This window comes from Pagrus pagrus, assembly GCF_965226575.1.
Source record: "Pagrus pagrus genome assembly, chromosome: 6".
Taxonomy (NCBI): Eukaryota; Metazoa; Chordata; class Actinopteri; order Spariformes; family Sparidae; genus Pagrus; species Pagrus pagrus.
In genome coordinates this window covers 17,001,376-17,020,465 of record NC_140190.1, presented here as the reverse complement: position 1 = coordinate 17,020,465, position 19,090 = coordinate 17,001,376, and the positions used below count along the sequence as shown (strand labels likewise).

At 40.4% G+C, this 19,090-nt stretch overlaps 3 protein-coding genes across 3 annotated transcripts; all 3 read right to left on the bottom strand.

Annotated features, from left to right (window-relative positions):
- Window positions 1-376: 376 nt before the first annotated feature.
- Window positions 377-6,098, bottom strand: lrrc15 (leucine rich repeat containing 15). The gene is made up of 2 exons (XM_084354617.1): window positions 5,826-6,098; window positions 377-3,208 (listed from the first exon to the last, which is right to left on the bottom strand). The coding sequence occupies exon 2, from the start codon at window positions 3,199-3,201 to the stop codon at window positions 1,489-1,491; it is 1,713 nt and encodes a 570-aa protein (XP_084210743.1). The 5' UTR covers window positions 3,202-3,208; window positions 5,826-6,098; the 3' UTR covers window positions 377-1,488.
- A 4,700-nt stretch (window positions 6,099-10,798) lies between these two features.
- Window positions 10,799-12,678, bottom strand: LOC311258285 (uncharacterized protein). The gene has a single exon (XM_084354439.1). It carries the CDS (start codon window positions 12,671-12,673, stop codon window positions 10,994-10,996), a length of 1,680 nt encoding a protein of 559 aa, XP_084210565.1. The 5' UTR covers window positions 12,674-12,678; the 3' UTR covers window positions 10,799-10,993.
- A 2,954-nt stretch (window positions 12,679-15,632) lies between these two features.
- uts2d (urotensin 2 domain containing) lies at window positions 15,633-17,072 on the bottom strand. The gene is made up of 5 exons (XM_084355211.1): window positions 16,859-17,072; window positions 16,587-16,691; window positions 16,465-16,502; window positions 16,142-16,232; window positions 15,633-16,050 (listed from the first exon to the last, which is right to left on the bottom strand). The coding sequence occupies exons 1-5, from the start codon at window positions 16,965-16,967 to the stop codon at window positions 16,025-16,027; spliced, it is 369 nt and encodes a 122-aa protein (XP_084211337.1). The 5' UTR covers window positions 16,968-17,072; the 3' UTR covers window positions 15,633-16,024.
- Between the last annotated feature and the right edge of the window lie 2,018 nt (window positions 17,073-19,090).

Genomic DNA, 19,090 nt, shown 5'->3' with positions numbered 1-19,090 from the left:
TGTGGCATTCCACAAACGGAACTGGCACGATCACCATAATCAGAAACTTAGTCTAATTAAAAATCCTGTCTGTTAACAATTTAGTGATCACAGTAGGATAATCATCATGTAAGGCATAGGCCACAACAGAAATAACACATCTTAATATTTTTGGATGTGTGGGTGCTTCTTTTTCCTTTTTTTTTTTTTCATCTGATGTACAAAACAGTCTGTCAGTGTGATGCAACTTCCTATTTTTGAGTGAGTCTTTATTTGTGGGTACAGTACCTTTGAGAGGAGTTTACTCCCCCTTTACACGCCTGAGGATCACTTGCTTCAAGGAGATGAATGTAAGTGACACATCGTTCAGTAAATGATGAACACAACACAAGATTACTCCCACTAAAAGTAGTGCATTTATTGTATTGTAGCATTTTGCATTGTAAGTGTGGAAACCATAGCAGTTATATTTTACAGTGGAGTCAAGATTACATTTGATTTTTCATGGATAGCCATTTTGCAAAACTCCTTAATGTATTGTTGTTAGCACAAAAAGCCATTGTCAAACTGCAACTATTAGTACTGAAAAATGAAAAAGTTTGAAGAAATACTGAATGCAGCCTTAATTTCCCTTAAAGACCTGTAGGGTACACACTACTGTAACCATTAACTAGTTGGTTATTAGCATATATATAGTACAATATTGGCTCATTATTGGTCATTTTAAAGGACTTATTAATGCCGTATTCTGTATTACCACATTATTGATATTATTGAGTTTCCCCTCAATAACCCCCTAATTGCTGCTTATTGATGGTAAGTAAGGAGGCTGAGTGTTACAATCGAAATATGTTTTACTCAGTACAGGCCTTATAAGGTGGAAGTCTTACAAGACTAATCATTCTCTCCTAATAACGCTTAATAAATATGGTCTGTTCTTAAAACACTGTGTATCCAAATAACATGAAATTTAGTTTGTCTCAGAATATGTTTCCAATTCTAATGTGACTGTGTGGGTGTCAAACTATTATCAAATTAGTTATTGGGATAGTAGTTCTTTCAGAATAAGACATTAATAAGTGCTTTAAACAGCCAATATTACATTCATATGCATGTTAATAAGCAACTTATTTAACAAGTTAATGTTGAATATTTGTACCCTAATATAAGGTGTCACTGAAGAGTAAAACACTGTTTTAGTGCATCTGAAGTTACATTCACCAAAATGTCCAGGTTGCCCGTTTTTTCAGTTAGTACTTACGATGTCCGTCCTCTTTTTTTACAGCACACATGAAAAGAATACTGGCTGGTAAATGTCATCATTACAGTTTGAAAGTTGTCTGATCTAGTTGGTACGTCTGAATGGAGCTAAAGTGGTTATTTCTGTTGCCTTTGAGGCTCTAAAATCAACTCTAAGCTCCACGTTTTCCGAGTGAACCACTGTAATCAGTGAGCAGTTTCCCTTGGCTTTAAAGTTCTTGGGGTTGCTGGGATGTCGGGTGGTCTACTCTACAGCACAGAGTTCTTATTTCTGCTGCCTATGTTTCCTCTGCCTCTCTTGTTCCTCTTCCAGCACAAACAGCTGATGATGACAGTGCTGATGATGACAGTGGACACTACTGCGATGAGGATGAGGATGATCGAAGTATCATTAGAAACTGTTTCCTTCTCTCCTTGTCCACCGCTAGTGACCTCCTCGTACTCTGAGGTGGGGGTGGTCCTGACAGCCGGTGAGGAAGTGCTACGTCTGGTCGGATGTGTGTTGGGTTTCCTCCTCTTCTCCGTTGAGGTCCAAACAGGTGCCTCAGTAGAGCTGAGAAGTGTCACATTTTCATCATTCAGCAGAGCAACTGGCTCGCCATTCAGACTGAAAGGAGTTTCACAGACCACAAGAGTTTGGTTGGCTTTGGATGGGTGCTGTATCAGCCAGTCTCTAAGTGACAGAATATCCTTGTCACACCTCCAGGGGTTCTGCTGCAGGAGTACTTCAGATACGACAGTGAGGGCATCTAGACTCTCCTGTGGCAGGTTAGGAAAGGAGTTATTTCGCAGGTCTATCTGTCCCAGATTGCTCAGGCCCTGGAGAAAACCCAAAGGGAGGGAGTTGATGAAGTTGTGCTCCAAGGAAATGTTGATCAGTCTGGGCAGACCTTGGAAAGTCCCAGCTTGAAGGGTTGTGAGCCGATTGGTGTGAAGTGATACCTCTCCCAGCTTCTCCAACCCATTAAAGGCCTTGGTGGAGACGTGGCTGATCTGGTTGCGACTGAGCACCAGCAGACGTAACTGAGTCAAGTTCTTAAATGTGTCATCCTCCACGCGACTCAGTTTGTTGTCATACAGCCACAAGTCCTGCAGGGCCATGGGTCCAAACACCCCTGGTCCCAGACTCTCCAGTTGGTTTTCATACAGGGAGATCTGGGAAAGGAGGGGGAGGTTTAAGAAGATCCCTTGCGGGAGAGATGTGAGCCTGTTGTTGGAGAGGAACAGTTTCTGGAGTTTCAAAGTATTAGAGAACAGGTCTTGGGGGAGATGAGTGATCAGATTGTCATGTAGGGATAGTTCCTCCAGGTTTCCAAGGTCATCAAAAATGCCAATGGGGAGTTCCTTTATTGAGTTTTTGTTAAGTCGTAAGGTCTTCAGCTTAGAGAGACCCTTGAAAGTGTCTTTAGATAGTTGACTGATATTGTTTGCGGAAAGCATTAAGTACTGCAGCTCAACAAGCGGGTAAAAAGTTTCCACAGGTACAGAGGTGAACAGGTTTTTACTGAGGTCAAGGACTTTCAGATCTGCCAGCCGGGAAAACCAGTTAGGTCGGAGAACCAGAAGCCTATTGCTCTTCAGATTCAGACTCTCAAGCTTCTGAAGATTTTGGAATAACTCCTCAGGGAGATCTTGCAGTTCGGTGCCAGTAAACCCTAAGGCACCTATGTTCGTGGTGGAATCAAATGTGCCAAGGCGTACTTCCCGCAGCACAGTGTCTTTAATCACAAAGATGCTGAGGGCATTAGAGAAATCAGCCAGGTCCTCTTGTTTTAGGAAGTAGACACTGCAGTCGGAGAAGTAGAGGGCGGTGGTAGATGAGGGCACAGTTGAGGGGAAGTCTGAGAGGCCACTGCAGAGGATTTTGGTTCCTTGACATTTACATCCATCCGGACACGCCCAAACCACAGCATTGAGAGAACAGAGAAGTAGGAGCACGCGAAGGGTCAGGGACAGATCCATTATTTCCCTTAAACAGAAGAAACAGCTATGTTACAGTCAAAGTTATGAATCTTATATCAGATTTACATAGAAGGTAATAGCATTGTGAACATGTTATGGTCAAGACATATAAACATGTCATGGTTGAAGGGACGCTCCAATTTTACATGTCAAAGTCGCTTAAAGCTCCTGTTGGTAAAATGGTTGATTTTTGAGTCTCATTCCTAACTTGTCAAATACCGACATTACATTATTATTATGTTATCACTTGGCTGTGTAACAAATTGGCCTTTGGGGAAAATAAAGATTACCTTGACCTGGACTTTACTTGAGTAATTATAGGCTAGGAGGCTACACAAAAAGAAAGCCAGTGGTACAATTAAACATCTTTCAAACGACACGGTTTGTCTAAAACCATTGATCTCACCAAAACACCACCAATGTGAAATGAAACATAAATGTTTGTAGCTCTAAAAAGTAGTTCCTACTCAAATAAGAACTTATTGTTAGCTCTACATTACAATATCAGGGTCTACTTTTGTACATAAAGGGAATGAGTTAAAGCCATCGGTAGCATTTTTGCATTTGTTGTGTTTTTACCTCTTACCACTTGTGAGATTGAATGAACAATAGTTGTTAGATCTCTGGGCACTTAATAATTCCTGGACATCCTCTCATTGACAGAACAGCCACAAAAGGGATTCTCTGCATTTTAAAATCCCCACCACAGTAAGGGTTGTACTGAAGGCAACCCTAATTAGTAACAGCCCCTACATGTTGCAGCCTCAGCATTCCTGTTTCAACCAAAAAGGAGACATTTCCATAAATTGATCCTGTGTTGTACTTTGTTGCATGTGGCTTGGAGCTTTGCCCGTCAGCATTGTCAACAGGATTGGCTGGTGAATCACTCTGCCTAGTAGCTTTTTGCCATTAAAACCATGTCTGCAAGATTTCTGTTCAACAGCAATTTTAGAGCTCATTACGTTTGAAAAGTCTGCTGCAGAATTCTCATTAAATATGCATGTGGTGTTTATTTGTTCATTTCTGTGTTGTGTATCAGTGTATCTCAACATGAATGTCTGCACATGTTTGAGGCTGTGGCGGAGGCTGTGCTCAGTGTTTGTAATGGCTCAGGAGGCTCCAAAGATGAAGCTGTGCCAGCATCATGACCTGCTTCTCCATACAAATCCATTTAAAGTTCTGCAACTTAAGGTTGGCAAGCATGAGTAGTTTCTCAGTGGCTGAGGTGGATTAGGGTGCAGAAAGAGTCTTCTCGAGGAAGTAACTTTCTAAAGAGACCAATATGAGCTCAGTTACAGAGGTACCAGATTGTTTTGGGTTTTTTTTCTTTCTTTCTTTCTTTCTTTCTTTCTTTCTTTTCTGTCTGTCTTTTCTTTTTTCATTTTTCTCATGACAGATGGGTGGGTCATAAAATACATCCTGGTTCACAGCTGGTCACATTTTTTTTTTCATTTTGTTCTCATGTCTGCTTTCATTTAAGCGGTTGGGTTGCTGGGTGCCTGCTGTGACGGGGAAAATAATGTTTTCATTGTTCGCAAAAAGTTGCTATTTTCAAACATCTTTATTCTTAACCCTAGCAGTACTCCCTACTTTTACTTCTATCAAAACACTTTGTAGTATTAGTTATAACTTCCTTCTTATTGGTTCAAGTGAGGTTTAAAGGGGCAACACCCAGTGGTTGCACAACTATCACCACTTCCTCTTTTTTTTTTTTTTTTGCTGTGAAAGGTCAGAGTTCACGTTTAAGTCAGGCATTTGTGTCCGATTACACATCCATAAGAAAACTTATCCTATATCCGTTAAGTAATGTGATATCTGAAGGCCCCCTATCCTCTTTCTTTGTATGTGTCACTATGGAAAACATTTAAAAAAACACTGTCAGGAAGCCGTCACTGTCACTGTCACTGTCACTGTCTCTTGACACAAAATCAGTGAGAACTGTGCAGCCTATGTGCCTGCTGGACTCCTCAAAAGTATGAATTTAATAAGTTTCCTCTTTGAACAAAACCTGACAGCTAGACCATGTTTCCTCTCTGGTATATATTATAAAATCCCAGTCCAACCAAAACCACTGTCTGCTCTCGAACGGGACAGTGTAATGGCAAAGGCATTTCCAGTTCACCATTAATTGCTTTGATTTTTCCCCCCCTTTGCCATAGCTGAAGGATCAGCACTTTGTCGGTCATGAAAAGACTGAACCAGCAGAGCGGGTGCCATAGACCAGTAGTCAAGCCACAGAGGTTAATCTATCTGTTATATAAAAGGGTTTGATTACCACTCAAGCTGTCAAAAAAACCCACATCTTTGGACAGAACATTTCACTTATTAACTAAATAAATTAAGTGCAAATTAAGAATCCTACAGACAGTATTATAGTTTACACATGAATACACAGACTTTTTCAACAAAATCAAGGGTTGAATATTGCACAGAGGGTTGTATCTTTTAAAGTAGAAGTATCATATATTACACAAACTTGCTTAGCTTTTGTAGATCTATCATTATCCTTATCTTATTTCAGTTCTGATTAATTTCGCCATGAAACCCTCATGCCACATTATCCCGGTCAAGTATGTTACAACTAAACAGCAATCGGCACTCTGTTAAGCTTTTGCAGAACTTACCTCCCGGAGTGCTGGACGATTGAATGAGTGACTTTGGGTGGTTATCTTTTATGCACGTCCCCCCTTCCTCCTCAGCTTCACGGATCCTCTGATGAAAGTTTCCAGCACCGTCTGAACTCTCACACCATCACATTTTCCTGCTCTTCGTCATCACTCGATTTCCCCTCACCACTCTTGTTTTTTTTTCTGTTTTTGCCCTGAGCTCATGAAATCTGTAGGTCCTTTTGCTGAGGCTTCACTGCCACTGTTCAGCGTCCCAGCCGTCCCCCTGCCCCCTCTGCTCCTCTCACACACTCACGCTCACATTTTTTGCTAAACGTGGTGGTGGGGGGATCACCCACCGAGGCCCCACCCTCTGCTGATCTGTGTTTAGATGAGTGACTTTGCTTGTTTGAAAGCATGTAAAATGATGTGTGATCATCTTAGAGGATCCCAATGTTTTTTTAGTAATGTAACTACATGTTTTAGTTTAAGAAAAAACAGATTTGTTTGTGTTGGAGGTTAGGGCTGGATGGACAATGAGAATTTGGTTTGGCGAAAGACAATGGAGTTGGTGTTGTGTTTTTGTTTGTGACACTGTTTTTTGTGTGTGTGCATTCTTGTTTGGGTGTGCAAACTTAAGGAACAGCTGCACTTATCTTTGGTATGACGTCTGTGGTATGTTTGTGAACTGCTGGTTTGGGCACTTGGCAATCGTGGGTGTTCACACTGTATCCCACTGTTAGGGGATTACAGATTGCAAAATGATCCAAAAAAGAACCAAACAACCTGTAAACGTCTCTTCAGTCGTACTTTTGTTGCAGAAATAATACATTTTCCGTTCACATGCTACAATGAACTTACTGTACTGGCATTTAAACAGCTTTTAGTGTTTCATTATTCTTGATTAAGAGAATGCGATGAGGCCTAGCCTACAGTACATGGGTATATGAGACATTCCCTTTAAAGAATCACAGATATGTAGATTGTGTCCGTAATCATTTAAGTAACCTAGCAGTATGACAGAAAACATTGCATTGCCTCTGAAAATGTTACTTGGTTGGAAGTTTGTTTGTTTTTTCTCAACCTGTTCAAGAAATTCCTGTGTGAATTGGCTTTGGTGCCAAAATGTGGTCTGTTCTCCAATAAATCAGCGTGAAAAAAATAGGCTGAGCAGGGAGCGTTCTGCAGCCTTTAACATTCCTGTGTTGCCGTAAGTAAATCCATCTGTTCTGTAACAGGCTGCCTCCTCGCCGCAGAAAAGAGATAGTGAGGGTGGGGTTAATGTATAGGTGGTCAGTTGCTCCAGTTGCAAAATTCATACTGGAAGTGTGGTGTTTTTCTGATATTACTGTAAAGATACCGATAAAATAGAGTGTAACAACTGCTGCAGGTCATGCCCGTGTTTCATAACAGCCCCAGCCCCTCTTAAACTGACAAAACCATCATGAAGTATCTTGATCATTAAGCTGGAACACATTTTAGTCACTGTTTCATAAGATCAACATTTCCCCCTTCTTTCCCATAAGGTCCTTACTAAGGTTTCCAAACTTTACCTCTGATATGTGTCCACACTGGGCCATAACATAACCAAACAATGCATACTGTGGCAGACTGAGTGTTATGAGCATGTCTTTACTTAGAGAGCTGTGAAGGATTTAAGGAGATTTGGGGGCAGAGGTGTTGTCTGATATTCATAATTATGGTTTCATTTGTGTATTATCACCTGAAAATACGCATCATTGTGCTTTTGTCAGCAGTAGCCCAAAATGGACAATCTTCATGGAGGATCTTTCGCATTTTTCGCAGCCACCATAAGGATGGTGAGACCAAGGGCGTTCTTTTGGTTGTAATCTGCAACCATGACCAGATGCCACTAATTCCTACGCACTACAACTCTAAAGGGTAACTTCACCAACTTTAGAAGTTAAAGTGTGTTTACAGGTCTTGGGGAGTACCACTGCATATGTGAAAAAGTAGTATAAAGCCATTTGTGGCTCCAGAGGAAGCTGCATGTAAGCTGATAAATTGCCACCAGTGATGTCACTCAGTGGCTTAGTTGCATTGTGGGTAATGAAAAACAGTCTACTGCTCTAGCATCGCACTATAACACTGTTGGACTCATTATGGACGGTTTGAAAACAAATGATAAAAATGGATACAGCAGAAACAGAGATATCCCTTTTTTTATTCCACAAGTTCTTCTTCCTTTTCAAAATGCCGCCTACATTACCCACAATGCAACTTAGCAGCTGCGTGTCATCACCGGAGGCACTTTAGCCCAAAAGGCTTTATACTAGTTCATTAACATATGTAGTAGTACTTTCAAATGTAAAATTTATGGAGTTACCCTTTAAAGATACTAAGGTGCAAGGTTGAGTCGCAAGATCCTGTGAGCACAACAGCCTGTCGAGTACTAATAAATCATAAGTGAAAATTGTAAGGTCATATTTCAGACTTCTGACTTCAGTCAGAAGGTCAAGAGTGAGCTTTATTTGTTCGTCTTTGAGAAAAATAGACACAAGCAAATAACAATGCCCCCATGACTCTTACACATCAGCTAGAAATAATTGAATTAGTAGTGTTGCAACTCTATCAGTTACAGATCGGAGGTGAATTGGCTCTAGATTGACATGACTGGTGTTTACATAGCTAAATTGGGCACAACTAAACATTTCAACACAGCTCCATTAAAATGGAAACCAGAGACCAAAGAGAAACACAATGCAGTGATGTTATTGTGGCTGTTTTGAGTTAAATGTTTCCCTAAGACTTTATTTTGCTAATGTCAGATTGCTATCTAACAGTTAATTTTTAGACTTACGGTAAGAGGCTTATCTCTCTACCCTGCAGCCAGGAGTCTGCTGAGACCTGAGTCACAAATGTGCTGAGGGAAATCCGTCTGAAGAGCAGGTTAAAATAAGTTCATCACAGACGAATGAAGGTGAAATACTTTCTCAATTTTTCCACTTGTTTTCACTGTGGCTGAATCGTGTTTGTGACCCCTGCGGTATGATTTCCTGTCCCCACACTCTCTCACTGTCTGTGTGTGTGTATGTGTGTGTGTGTGTGTGTGTGTGTGTGTGTGTGTGTAGGAGCGCCCACTGTTGTGTGAGCTCAGCGTACTGGAAAGGCCTAATCTTCCGTTGTCATAGCAATGAACTTGGGTGCCGTTCACCAATTCATCCTCCTTTGTTTGCTGTTTGTGTTAAAGTCCAATCACTTCTCGTGGAATTTGTGGCATCCGCTGTCATTTTGTAAAGGTTTAAACGCTTTGAAAGCTTTTTTTGATCAGCAGTCTTCTGTTTATTTTGTCTTCAGCGAACAATGTTACATTTTGTTAGTAGTCCAATGTGTAATTATCAAAATAAGGCGTATAAAATGTGAGCTTCATTATTAATCCTCTCCAAAGTTCTTGCGTAAAAACATTAAAACTTTAGGGAGAGCACCCATCTATATGGTAAGTGTCGTTATGTTGCAAGTGACCATGGACCACTTTCAAAAAGGGAATTAACTGTGTGTACATTGTGGTTTTGTTTCATGATGGAAACTTGTGAAATTACAGGGAGGCTGTTTTGCACAAGATTCATCTCAAATGTTATTTAGCTCTCTGACTCTCTGAATTCTGTCATCTGATGACTGAATCAGAGCTTCCTGTTTTGAAGGTTTTTACGAAGTTGATGGTGTAATTTTCCCAATTTCCAAGATGTGATTCATTTTGGGAATTCACATGTCTCTCCCATTCCCGTTTGAGGATGTGTAATCCTCATAAGAACACGAGATAAGAGGTGAAGGATGATAAACAAACAGTCCTATCAAGTATGACTCATTGCTCTGGCACAAGTTTGTAAAACAGCACACAAATATGGGTAGACATCGATTTATTGGTATATATATATACATATTAAGAAAACACTCTGCAGGACTGAACCAGGCTACATAATACTGTGGTTTCTTAAATATACTTTGATAACTTGTTCAACTAAGAAATATGACTAAATTTCAGAGAGAAGTAAAGAATGAGACCAGCAGATTAAAGCATTCCTGACTGTACGGTCCATAAACCATCTTCATTATGATATTGATAACGTTGGTCTCATTACTACAGTGTAACACATGGCCTTGATTAGAGGCAAACAGAAAACAGATGTAGAAAAATAGCCTCGTAATTACTGATGGGAGAGGCAAGAAAAATGTCATCATGACAGAGTTTAATGGCTTTTTTACATACTTGCCGCAGGAAATCAAATCTTCAGACAAACAAGCTTTTCTTTTATTAACATGGTAAAAGACAGAAACACATCTGCACTCAACGTGATTTGTACATAAAATGTATTGTCATATAACTCAAAAGTTTCATTATAACAGTGTTTTTAGGTTGTGGTGTCTCTTAAAGCAGTGTGATGCTTTCACCACTAGAGGGAAGCAAATCACTTGTGATTTCTATGGATTTCATTTATGGATTTCATTGGCTTAACTTTGCTTTTCTTCCAGAACCCAATGTGTCATCTTCAGATTGCTTAATTTGTATGACTAACAGTCCAAAACCTGAAGACATCTGATTTACTGTCATATAAGAAAATCTCACATTTGACACATTTGAGAAGTTGGAGCCAGCAACTGTTTGGCATTATCCCCAGAAAAATTCTTAAAATAGTTGCTTAATGACAACCCCAATTCCAGAAAGGTTGGAACACTGTGTTTTGCATGTTACAGGCATCAAATCAGAATGAGTGTATATTTCTAAATAATATTAAAGTCTATCAGTTTTAATGTTGAATGTGTTGTCCTTGTACTGTACTACTGAATATTGGTCGAAAACAGATTTAAAGATCAAGTTTTAATTTACATTGTACAAAGCCTTCCTACTCAGTGTTTTAGTTGCTGATATATTTGTTTCTAATCACTAATTGATTAATTGACTAATTAAGCCAAAAATTAATTATATAAGATTATGAACAAACTAAGACAATGGCAAAAATCAATGTTAGAAGCTTCCATACTTATAATTTCTATTAATCACTATTAATTATCTTATAATAATGTTTTGGTATCTACTTTCATCTTTAAATTCTCTCACAATATTTTTACTGACCTAAAGTAACACTAGAAGATAATAATAAATAGACTGCAACCTCTGGAAAAGTTTATCTTGGTCTCCCGTGCACTCGGCCTGATAACATGTTGTCTTACTCTGTAGTACTCGCACAATCAGCCTTTAGCTCAGCCATGGTCTTGCTGAGGCGATACATGCTATACATGGCAGCAAGAATGAGAAACAAGCCTGTAGCCACGAGAAAGATGTGACAAAACATGAGGAACCCGGTCGAGGACGTATCTGAAGGCAGAAACCACACATAGACCCATCCATTGTGAAGGCTGTGGTGAACAAAGTCAGGTCCCTGCTCAATCACCAACGTGTCATAGAAAGCAGCCGATTTGTGAGACCGACTGATAATAGGAGTTTTCTTTGTTGGTGTTGCTGTTGTTGTTGTTGTTGTTGTTGTTGTTGTTGTTGTTGTTGTTGTGGTGGTGGTGGCTCGTTGGGTAGCTCCTTGAGTGGGGGTTGGTGTGGTTGTGGGTGGTGTGGTTGCTGAAGCGGCAACTGCTTTTTGTCCAGTGGTCGAACTGATGTGGAACGGTTTCGTTGTTAGCTCAAGCAGGTATTTCTGCGTCGGAAAATAAGTCGTGGATGTTTTAGCATCGCAAAAGTTGAACTCGTCATCATTCAGTGAGCCAACAGTACGCAGCAATTGGTACGCTGGACTATGACACATCACATTGTCTTTGTCAAGAACCACAAGCTCATTCTGTCTTATCCATTTTGCAAAACCTCTGATACTACAGGTACAGTTCCAGGGGTTGTCACTCAGAGTAAGATTCATCAGAAGTTTATTTGACAAGAAGATATCTCCTGGTAGAGTCTCGAGGTGGTTGTGGCGCAAATCAATCGTCAGAACCTGTCCAAGGCCCTCAAAGATGTTTTCTGGAAGGTTCTGCAGCTTATTGTTATGAAGAAGCAGTATGCCCACTGTGGTAAGCCTGGAGAACAGCTGAGGATGCAGGTAAACGAGGTTGTTGGATTTCAGCGACAGCTTTTGGAGGTTGGGAAGGCAGCAGAAGAGGTCTGAAGGCAGCTCAGATAGCCATTCATTTAAATGGAAGTTAAGGGTCAGGAGTCCAGACATGTTAGCGAACAAATTTCCAGGAACAGTGGTGAGGTTGGTGGTATACAGATAAAATTCCCTCAAGTCAGGCATGTGACCCATCAGCTGGTCTGGCAGAGATAATAGGGGGTTTTTGTAAATGGTAAGCTTTGTCAGCATGGGCATGTTGTAGAAGGTCTTTTCCGGGATTGCCGTCAGTCGGTTGGAGGACAAGGTGAGGTTCTTCAGGTTTCTCAGGGACCAGAACACCTGAGGCGGAAGGCTGGTGATCTGGTTATTGTGCAGTTTTAGCTCTTCAAGGTTGACAAGTCGATCAAAGATCCCAGCTTCTAGCACCTCCAGCTCATTGTTATAGATCAAGAGCTTCTGAAGTTCAGTCAAGGCGTGAAAGATGGTAGGTGGAAGCTTCTTTATAGAGTTCCTGCCAAGGTTCAGAAAGTTGAGTTTGGTCAGTCCTTCCAACATGTCTGGAACTAGGGTCTCCAACTGGTTTCCATCTAAATACAGCTGTTCCAGAGTGGTCAGTGGACTGAAAACCCGAGCAGGAAGGGTAGAGAGATCATTGGATGACAGCATGACAGACTTGAGCTGTTGAGCGACGTGGAAGGCCCTGGGATGGATAGTGTGCAGATGGCTGTGAGTCAGAGCGAAACGTAACATGAGGTCCAGGTCTGCCAGGCTCTGCTCGTTTATGACGTACATGGTTGTCTTTTTTAGCTGCAGCGTGTACGTGTGGAGAGGCAGATGCTTTGGTATATCTTTGATGGCATAGCCGGCACACAGAACATTACCTGTAACTTGACAAATGCAACTGCTGGGGCAGACATCATCGCAGCTGAGGTGTGGCAGTGTGAAGAGGAGGAGTATCATCCACATGGTGCCTGCACATTTGACATAAAAACACAATTTGACACGAGGTAAAATCTGGAATTATGTCTCATTAATATCATCCCAAAAAGCAGTGTATAGTGGTAATACTTCACTGTTTATCCAAATGTTTCGATACACATTTCATCAAATCAGGTTTTAATGCACATCTGGAATTCAATTCTTGACTCTTGAAACAATAATTATGAAAAATGACGCAAAAGATATTTTATTAGATATATTAGATTTTATGTGACTCTTTATATTAAGGGTAAACATTCACCATTAAACTAGCATATTCACTAGCATGAATATTAGTAGCATATCAGCTTTTTATTAATCATTATAAAGCCCTTATTAATGCCTTATTTAGCATGACCATATTCTACAACTATTCAGTCAGTTTTACTTGAAAAATATCATTATCAGGCTGCTTATTGGTAAGTAATGAAAGTGTTATACATGAATTATGATCTTAATACGTTTTGTTCAGTATGTGGTTCAAGGCATTAATAAGTTCATGAATTTATAATGACTAATAAAAAGCTAATATGCTGCTAATATGCATCCTAATTAGCAACTTAATATGTGTAACTTAATATAAGTCTTTAAGATGTTTTTTCTTCACTTGAATAACAGTAGAGTCTGACTCAAGATAAAAACCTAAATATTCTACCAACCTCTGAAATAAGAATCCATCATTGTCCGTTTGACTTTATGATCGTGTCTCTCTGCTGCTCCTCTCTCAGTATCTGTTTTGAAGAGCAGGGCACCCTGTCTATCAAGTGACCCTGCCCTCTGCTCAAAAATGCACATCCAAAAACCCTCCTTCAAGCTGCCCTACCATTGACTTTAAAGGAACAGTTCAACCGAAAATGAACTACTCACCTCCATGCCAATGAAAAGTCGGGTGAAACAACTGTAAATACTAAGAAAAAAAAAAAAAAAAGGCATAACTTGGCTCCATAGAGCTATTCCAGCATAAAACAAGTCTCTGGAAGCCCAGTTATCTCAAAATGATTTGAAAGGACATTATTTAACCCCTTATCTCAACAACATATGTCGATATTGGAGCTGTTGTAATTTTACTGTAGGATCACAGTCCCACTTGTTGTCTTGGTGCATCTTTGAGTCATTTCATTGCCTTTTATTTGGTTTGACTTAAATTCTAAGGTTTCTTTTTGAGTTTTTATTTCTCGTCTGGGGCTGTGTCAAAAATTGTACTTGAACTTTTGACATGTCAAAAACTCTTCTTGGCATGATGCTGTATGTTTGACTGCTAATATATGAGTGACACAGAGGATGCTGATTCATTTCCTGTGGACTTATCTTGACAGGATGGTCTGACTGCGCTTCAGTTTGTGGACTGAACTGAAACAGATAAAACCCGCTTCTCTGTCAAGTCAGTTAGGCTGTTTGTGTCTGATGCCTGTAGTGTGACTGAGTCGTAGGATAATTGTCAGCTGACAGCAAAGGAATAAAATTAATACAGCTATCACTTTGTGTCAGATTTCAATAGATTCGACACCACTGAAATGGTATGTGTAAGACTGGGAGAGAAAGAAAGTGTGCTATTAGTGTTTATAATTTTACCTCTAACTAAGTATGAGGCAGTGATGACGGATTCCTCCTGATTTCTAACAGGTTCACAGAAGCATCCTGTGCAACAGTTTTCTGTTATGCATGTTGAGTCAGCGTGACCTCCTTAAATTTAGAGGCAAAAATGAACTGTATCTCAAAAAGTAAGCTTAATTTCTAACTTGGCACAGATTTAAGTAAACCGCGATTGATCGCTGATGAGGTTACATTTTAACAGGTAACTTTTTCATATGACATAATGATAATCTTATATGGAATATGACAGGGAAGTCAATTGGGCTGGCTCTTATCTTGCAACATAATAGCAGATAGGGTGCCAAAACAAATATGCTAAATAAATATTAATTATTTTGATTTCATGGTTTCAAAACACAAAATGCAAAATGTTAACAGAAAATAACACATTTATCCACGCCTAGATGTAATGGACCACCATGAAGCAGTGGATTGCACCATGTAGCTGCTTCTTTGTTACTTTCCTTTCAAAATTTAAGGAAAATTTGGACATTGAAGCACTCACTGATCAAAATGTTGTGCCTCTATATGAAGAAGAATGTGATATAAATAGTGTGGATATTTATGTATGGTTTATACCATGTGCGTGTCATTTGCATGTGGCTATTGTTGTCTGTATGCAAGTGCATGTCTAATCTCTGAAAACATCCAGTCCAAAGTAATCATAGGCTCAAAGCAAAAGTCGACACTTTCTTTTGATTGGACTGTAAACGCAGCTCTGCGTCACATTCAGTCTGGTTTCCCTGAAACCTCCTGTGGTCATTGTGCTCAGTGTGATTCATATATTTTCACAACAGCTGTCCCATTATTTAGACTAAGCCTGTGACTCAGCTTTGTCACCCTCTTCCTAAAGACCCAGTCAAATGAACTCCATTGCTCAGTAATTCACCCGTCACCGTAGATGTGCAACACATGCCAAATTCCTTCACTGAGGTGCTTATTTCTACTGTTTGATATTCATTCACTCATTCATCCTTCATTTTAATTTAATTTTAACTTGGAAATACCTCGTTTACAACACAGCTGAATATAAAACGATAGACATAAGACCCTAGATAGCAAGAAACACACGCTTAGATAGAAATGGTGATATTAAAAGTAAAGATAATCAGAAGACAAGAGCAAAACAAAAAGTATAGATTCACATAATCATTTTATTTATTTTGTAAAATGAGCAGCAGTGACAGACGTGATGTTTGTTGGCAGTGGTACAAAAAAATGTTGTGCCCAATTTTGCCACAAGAGAGCGACATAAACAAGCAGTAGGCAAATAAAATCCCTGCTTAAAATAATAACATGTCTTTGCAGTCAAGTACATTTTGTCATATGAGACCCTCAAGTATTTCCAGTGAGTAGCTGATTATTTACAGATTAAAGATGTACAGCAGCCACCGTCCTTATATCTCTCATGAGAGCACCTCGGTGCAGTGGAAACGTTTACTGATGACTTTGATTATGGAACAACTCTATATTGCTTGGATAAATACAGTGTGATTATATTACTGGTGTGTTGAGTCTTAAGGCTATGTTGGGCTTTGCAGCAAGATTTCACAGTGCTCCTCCTCCACGGCATCAGACACAGTACTTCCAGAAGCAAGCTGCAGAAGAAGAGATAAAGACTTGTAGAGTGACACCATACATGCAGGAAATGAATGCTGCAAATGATAAATATAATCAAAGTTAACTCACGTTCACCCCTCTTCCTAGTTATGGATTTGCCTTCTGCCAGACTGGCTGTGATCTCCCTCTCCAGCTGCAGGTCCTCTCTGAGCGCCCGCAGCTACAAGCAGACACCAGAGATTAAACATGTAGACGTCATCGCACTATTGATGCGCCATCAATTCAGGGGGCAGAGTAACCGTTTTACTCTCAGAGCCACCTGTCTGCGTAGAATTGATCCGCATTTTTTTGAGAAATTGTAACAAGATGCCAAAATCTGATTTATACGCTGTCGTAAATCTTTACAGGTTTTTCAGCCTGATCCACATTTTTTTCCAAAGTTGTTTCCTTACCTCTTCTAATTCAGCTAACTTATTGGCCAGCTCGACACCTGCAGACAGGACAACCAGTCAGCATTACAGCAAGAATTTGTGTCATTTATATTAGTTTCACCATTTTGATGTTTATCTCTCACCTAGAGGATCGTCCTTTTCCACAGGAACTAAGCTCTTGTGGAGTAACAGTGCTAGAATCTTGCTCTGGGCATCTGTGTCTTCTTTTGGATTAAAAACACTGTTTCCTGCAAACACAAATGCAACTTTAGGCACCATAAGCATCACAAAACATGAACAGAAAATGTCATAGTCATGCATCATCTCTTAATCTGTTAACCCAATGGCACCAGTTTCAGGGGCGTTGCATGCAACAGCCTCAGCAGCATAAATAATATAATGTTTGCACACTTACCAGGGTTAAATATGCTCCTTCCCTCCACATTTAGCACTCCCTGCAGTAGTAACAAACTCAGGAGTCCTAAGCAGCAGTTCACAACTGTAACCCTATCCATCGTACTCATTGTATGGTCCCAAACTAGTTCCGCACACTCCCTCAAGCAAGGCGAGCAATCCACTGCCTTGGGTCCATCCCGTCAATATATTTATCCTTCCAGGGGCCAGGAGGAGGGGCCAGTCGGCCCCTCGTGTACTAAATCAATAACTAGACGTCGTGTTTTTCGTCAATAGGCCACCTTTTCACGTGGACCATAGAGCGTCTGAATGAAATACGGGGATCTGACGTTGTAGGCGAGGCCAGTAACCCTACATCACTCTGACAGCTGCAAATCAAACAGAAAGAGGAAGTTATAAATCAGCCTGTTGGTTATGAGAGACCAGAATCAGATGTTCTTCTTGGCACTTGCAGGACTTTTTCTTTTACATTAATTGCTTCCTTAAATAGGCACACAGGAGTGTGTTGGTCTAAGCAAAGTAAATTGATTCAGTCTCTAAGTGCATCGAAGCCGGAGATGAGCTCCTCAATCTTGGCTGATTTGATTTGGAACTGAAGGAACATCCATCACTGTGGCCAAGCCAACAACTACCCAACACCTCCACAGTCACTGTGGTCTATATTGTGCATCAAGGAAATCACATCTCATACCTCTGCCAGAGGAGCAGCCATTGTGCTTGTGCAGTTTTAGGGAAATGAGCTGGCTGGCAACAACTGGATTTGGCATGTGAGGGTCTCATAAAACGGCCCACCATGCACCCACTTGACTTAGGAGCCTGGTGACGTCTGGAAGCCTCGAATCCAGGAGCCTTTCATGAATCTATCACTTTGGTCATTCAGCTTTTGAATACACAACAGATCAGACTTGAAGAATAAAACTAGCAATGTGGAACAACCTGAAAGAGCCTGGGGAGTGTCTACACATTTGCAATTAAAAAACAAATGTAAATGTATTGATGAGGCACCTGAAACAACTACAGAACTACAACACAGGAGAGGTATTTTCTCATTGTCCATATCAAGTAAATGTCGGCTACGTGCACCGAGGCCTTAAGTGAAGCCTAAGCCCTTAAGAAGCCTAAGTTCAAAGCTTTTTGCCGACAATTGAACCAGTTGTGAGTTTCTATTAATGTAAGAAATGTGTGTGATGTGTGAGCCAAAGCCGTGCAGTCATTAATCCTGTTCCTGCCCCCAGTCAGTCCACTGCATCACTAATGAAAGCGCTCAGGACCATAATATCTAACCGGAAAATAAACAATAGGACTAATTCAGCAGTTACATCCATACGCATCTATTAATGTTGCTATTGATTGGCCAGTGAATGGACCCCTGATACCAGCTCATTATGATTTATGTATGCATTCATTAAAGAAGGCTGCTACATGTGTGCTGGGTTACAGTCCTGCACGTAAAAATGTTGAACACTAGAGGGAGCAAACACATTAACATACAGGTAATGAGAATACCAGCCGCTGTCTGCTGTGTGTGTGTGTGTGTGTGTGTGTGTGTGTGTGTGTGTGTGTGTAAATGAGAAAGAGAGACCACAGAGAAAGGTTGTAATGCACTGTCACTACCCTGTACAGCTTAATGTATGTCATCTTCATTCAAACAAACAAACGTGTGCAGTCAGTCCACTCTGTCTGTTTTGAAATCTCAGCCCGCATATTGTCCGCATGCACCGCCCCGAGGCATCATTTTCCATCAGACCGTAGTTTTGGCCCAAGGAGGTGCGTTCCCTTTCGCTTCATGCTGAAGCCTTCTCGTAGCTGCAGCTGCAGATGTCTCCAGTCACTGAACCTTGCAGAGGGAGCTGCGTCAAGTCGACCCCATGTAGCGAGGGTTATACCGGAAGTGGGATCATTCAGTCTACAAACTTAAATCACAGTTGAGCGCATTGCTGCTGATGTGCCTCTTTAGATATGTTAAATATGAATTTTGTGTATTAAGTGTATAGGCTAGGCTTTCGTTACTTTGATGCCACGAATACTCAATACATACTCAATCCTCTGACTGACCGATTGTTTTTCTTTAATGTAATAATGTCTGAAATTAATGGAAGCCATAATTACAAGATAAAAAGTCATATTTATGAAGTAAAGTCATAATTACGACATAAAAAGATCAACAAGAAATGTATTCTATTATCTTATAATTGTGACTTTTCCTCATAACTCTGACTTTTTTCTCAAAATT

What these genes read in the sequence shown, in the direction of transcription:
- lrrc15 (XM_084354617.1), bottom strand. Translation starts at nt 3,201, where the DNA reads ATGGATCTGTCCCTGACCCTTCGCGTGCTCCTACTTCTCTGTTCTCTC.
- uts2d (XM_084355211.1), bottom strand. Translation starts at nt 16,967, where the DNA reads ATGAGTACGATGGATAGGGTTACAGTTGTGAACTGCTGCTTAGGACTC. An exon ending in GGAAAAGGACGATCCTCTAG is followed by an intron (nt 16,503 to 16,586) that starts GTGAGAGATAAA and finishes TCCTGTCTGCAG; the next exon opens with GTGTCGAGCTGGCCAATAAG. An exon ending in AACTAGGAAGAGGGGTGAAC is followed by an intron (nt 16,051 to 16,141) that starts GTGAGTTAACTT and finishes CTTCTTCTGCAG; the next exon opens with CTTGCTTCTGGAAGTACTGT.
- LOC311258285 (XM_084354439.1), bottom strand. Translation starts at nt 12,673, where the DNA reads ATGTACGTCATAAACGAGCAGAGCCTGGCAGACCTGGACCTCATGTTA.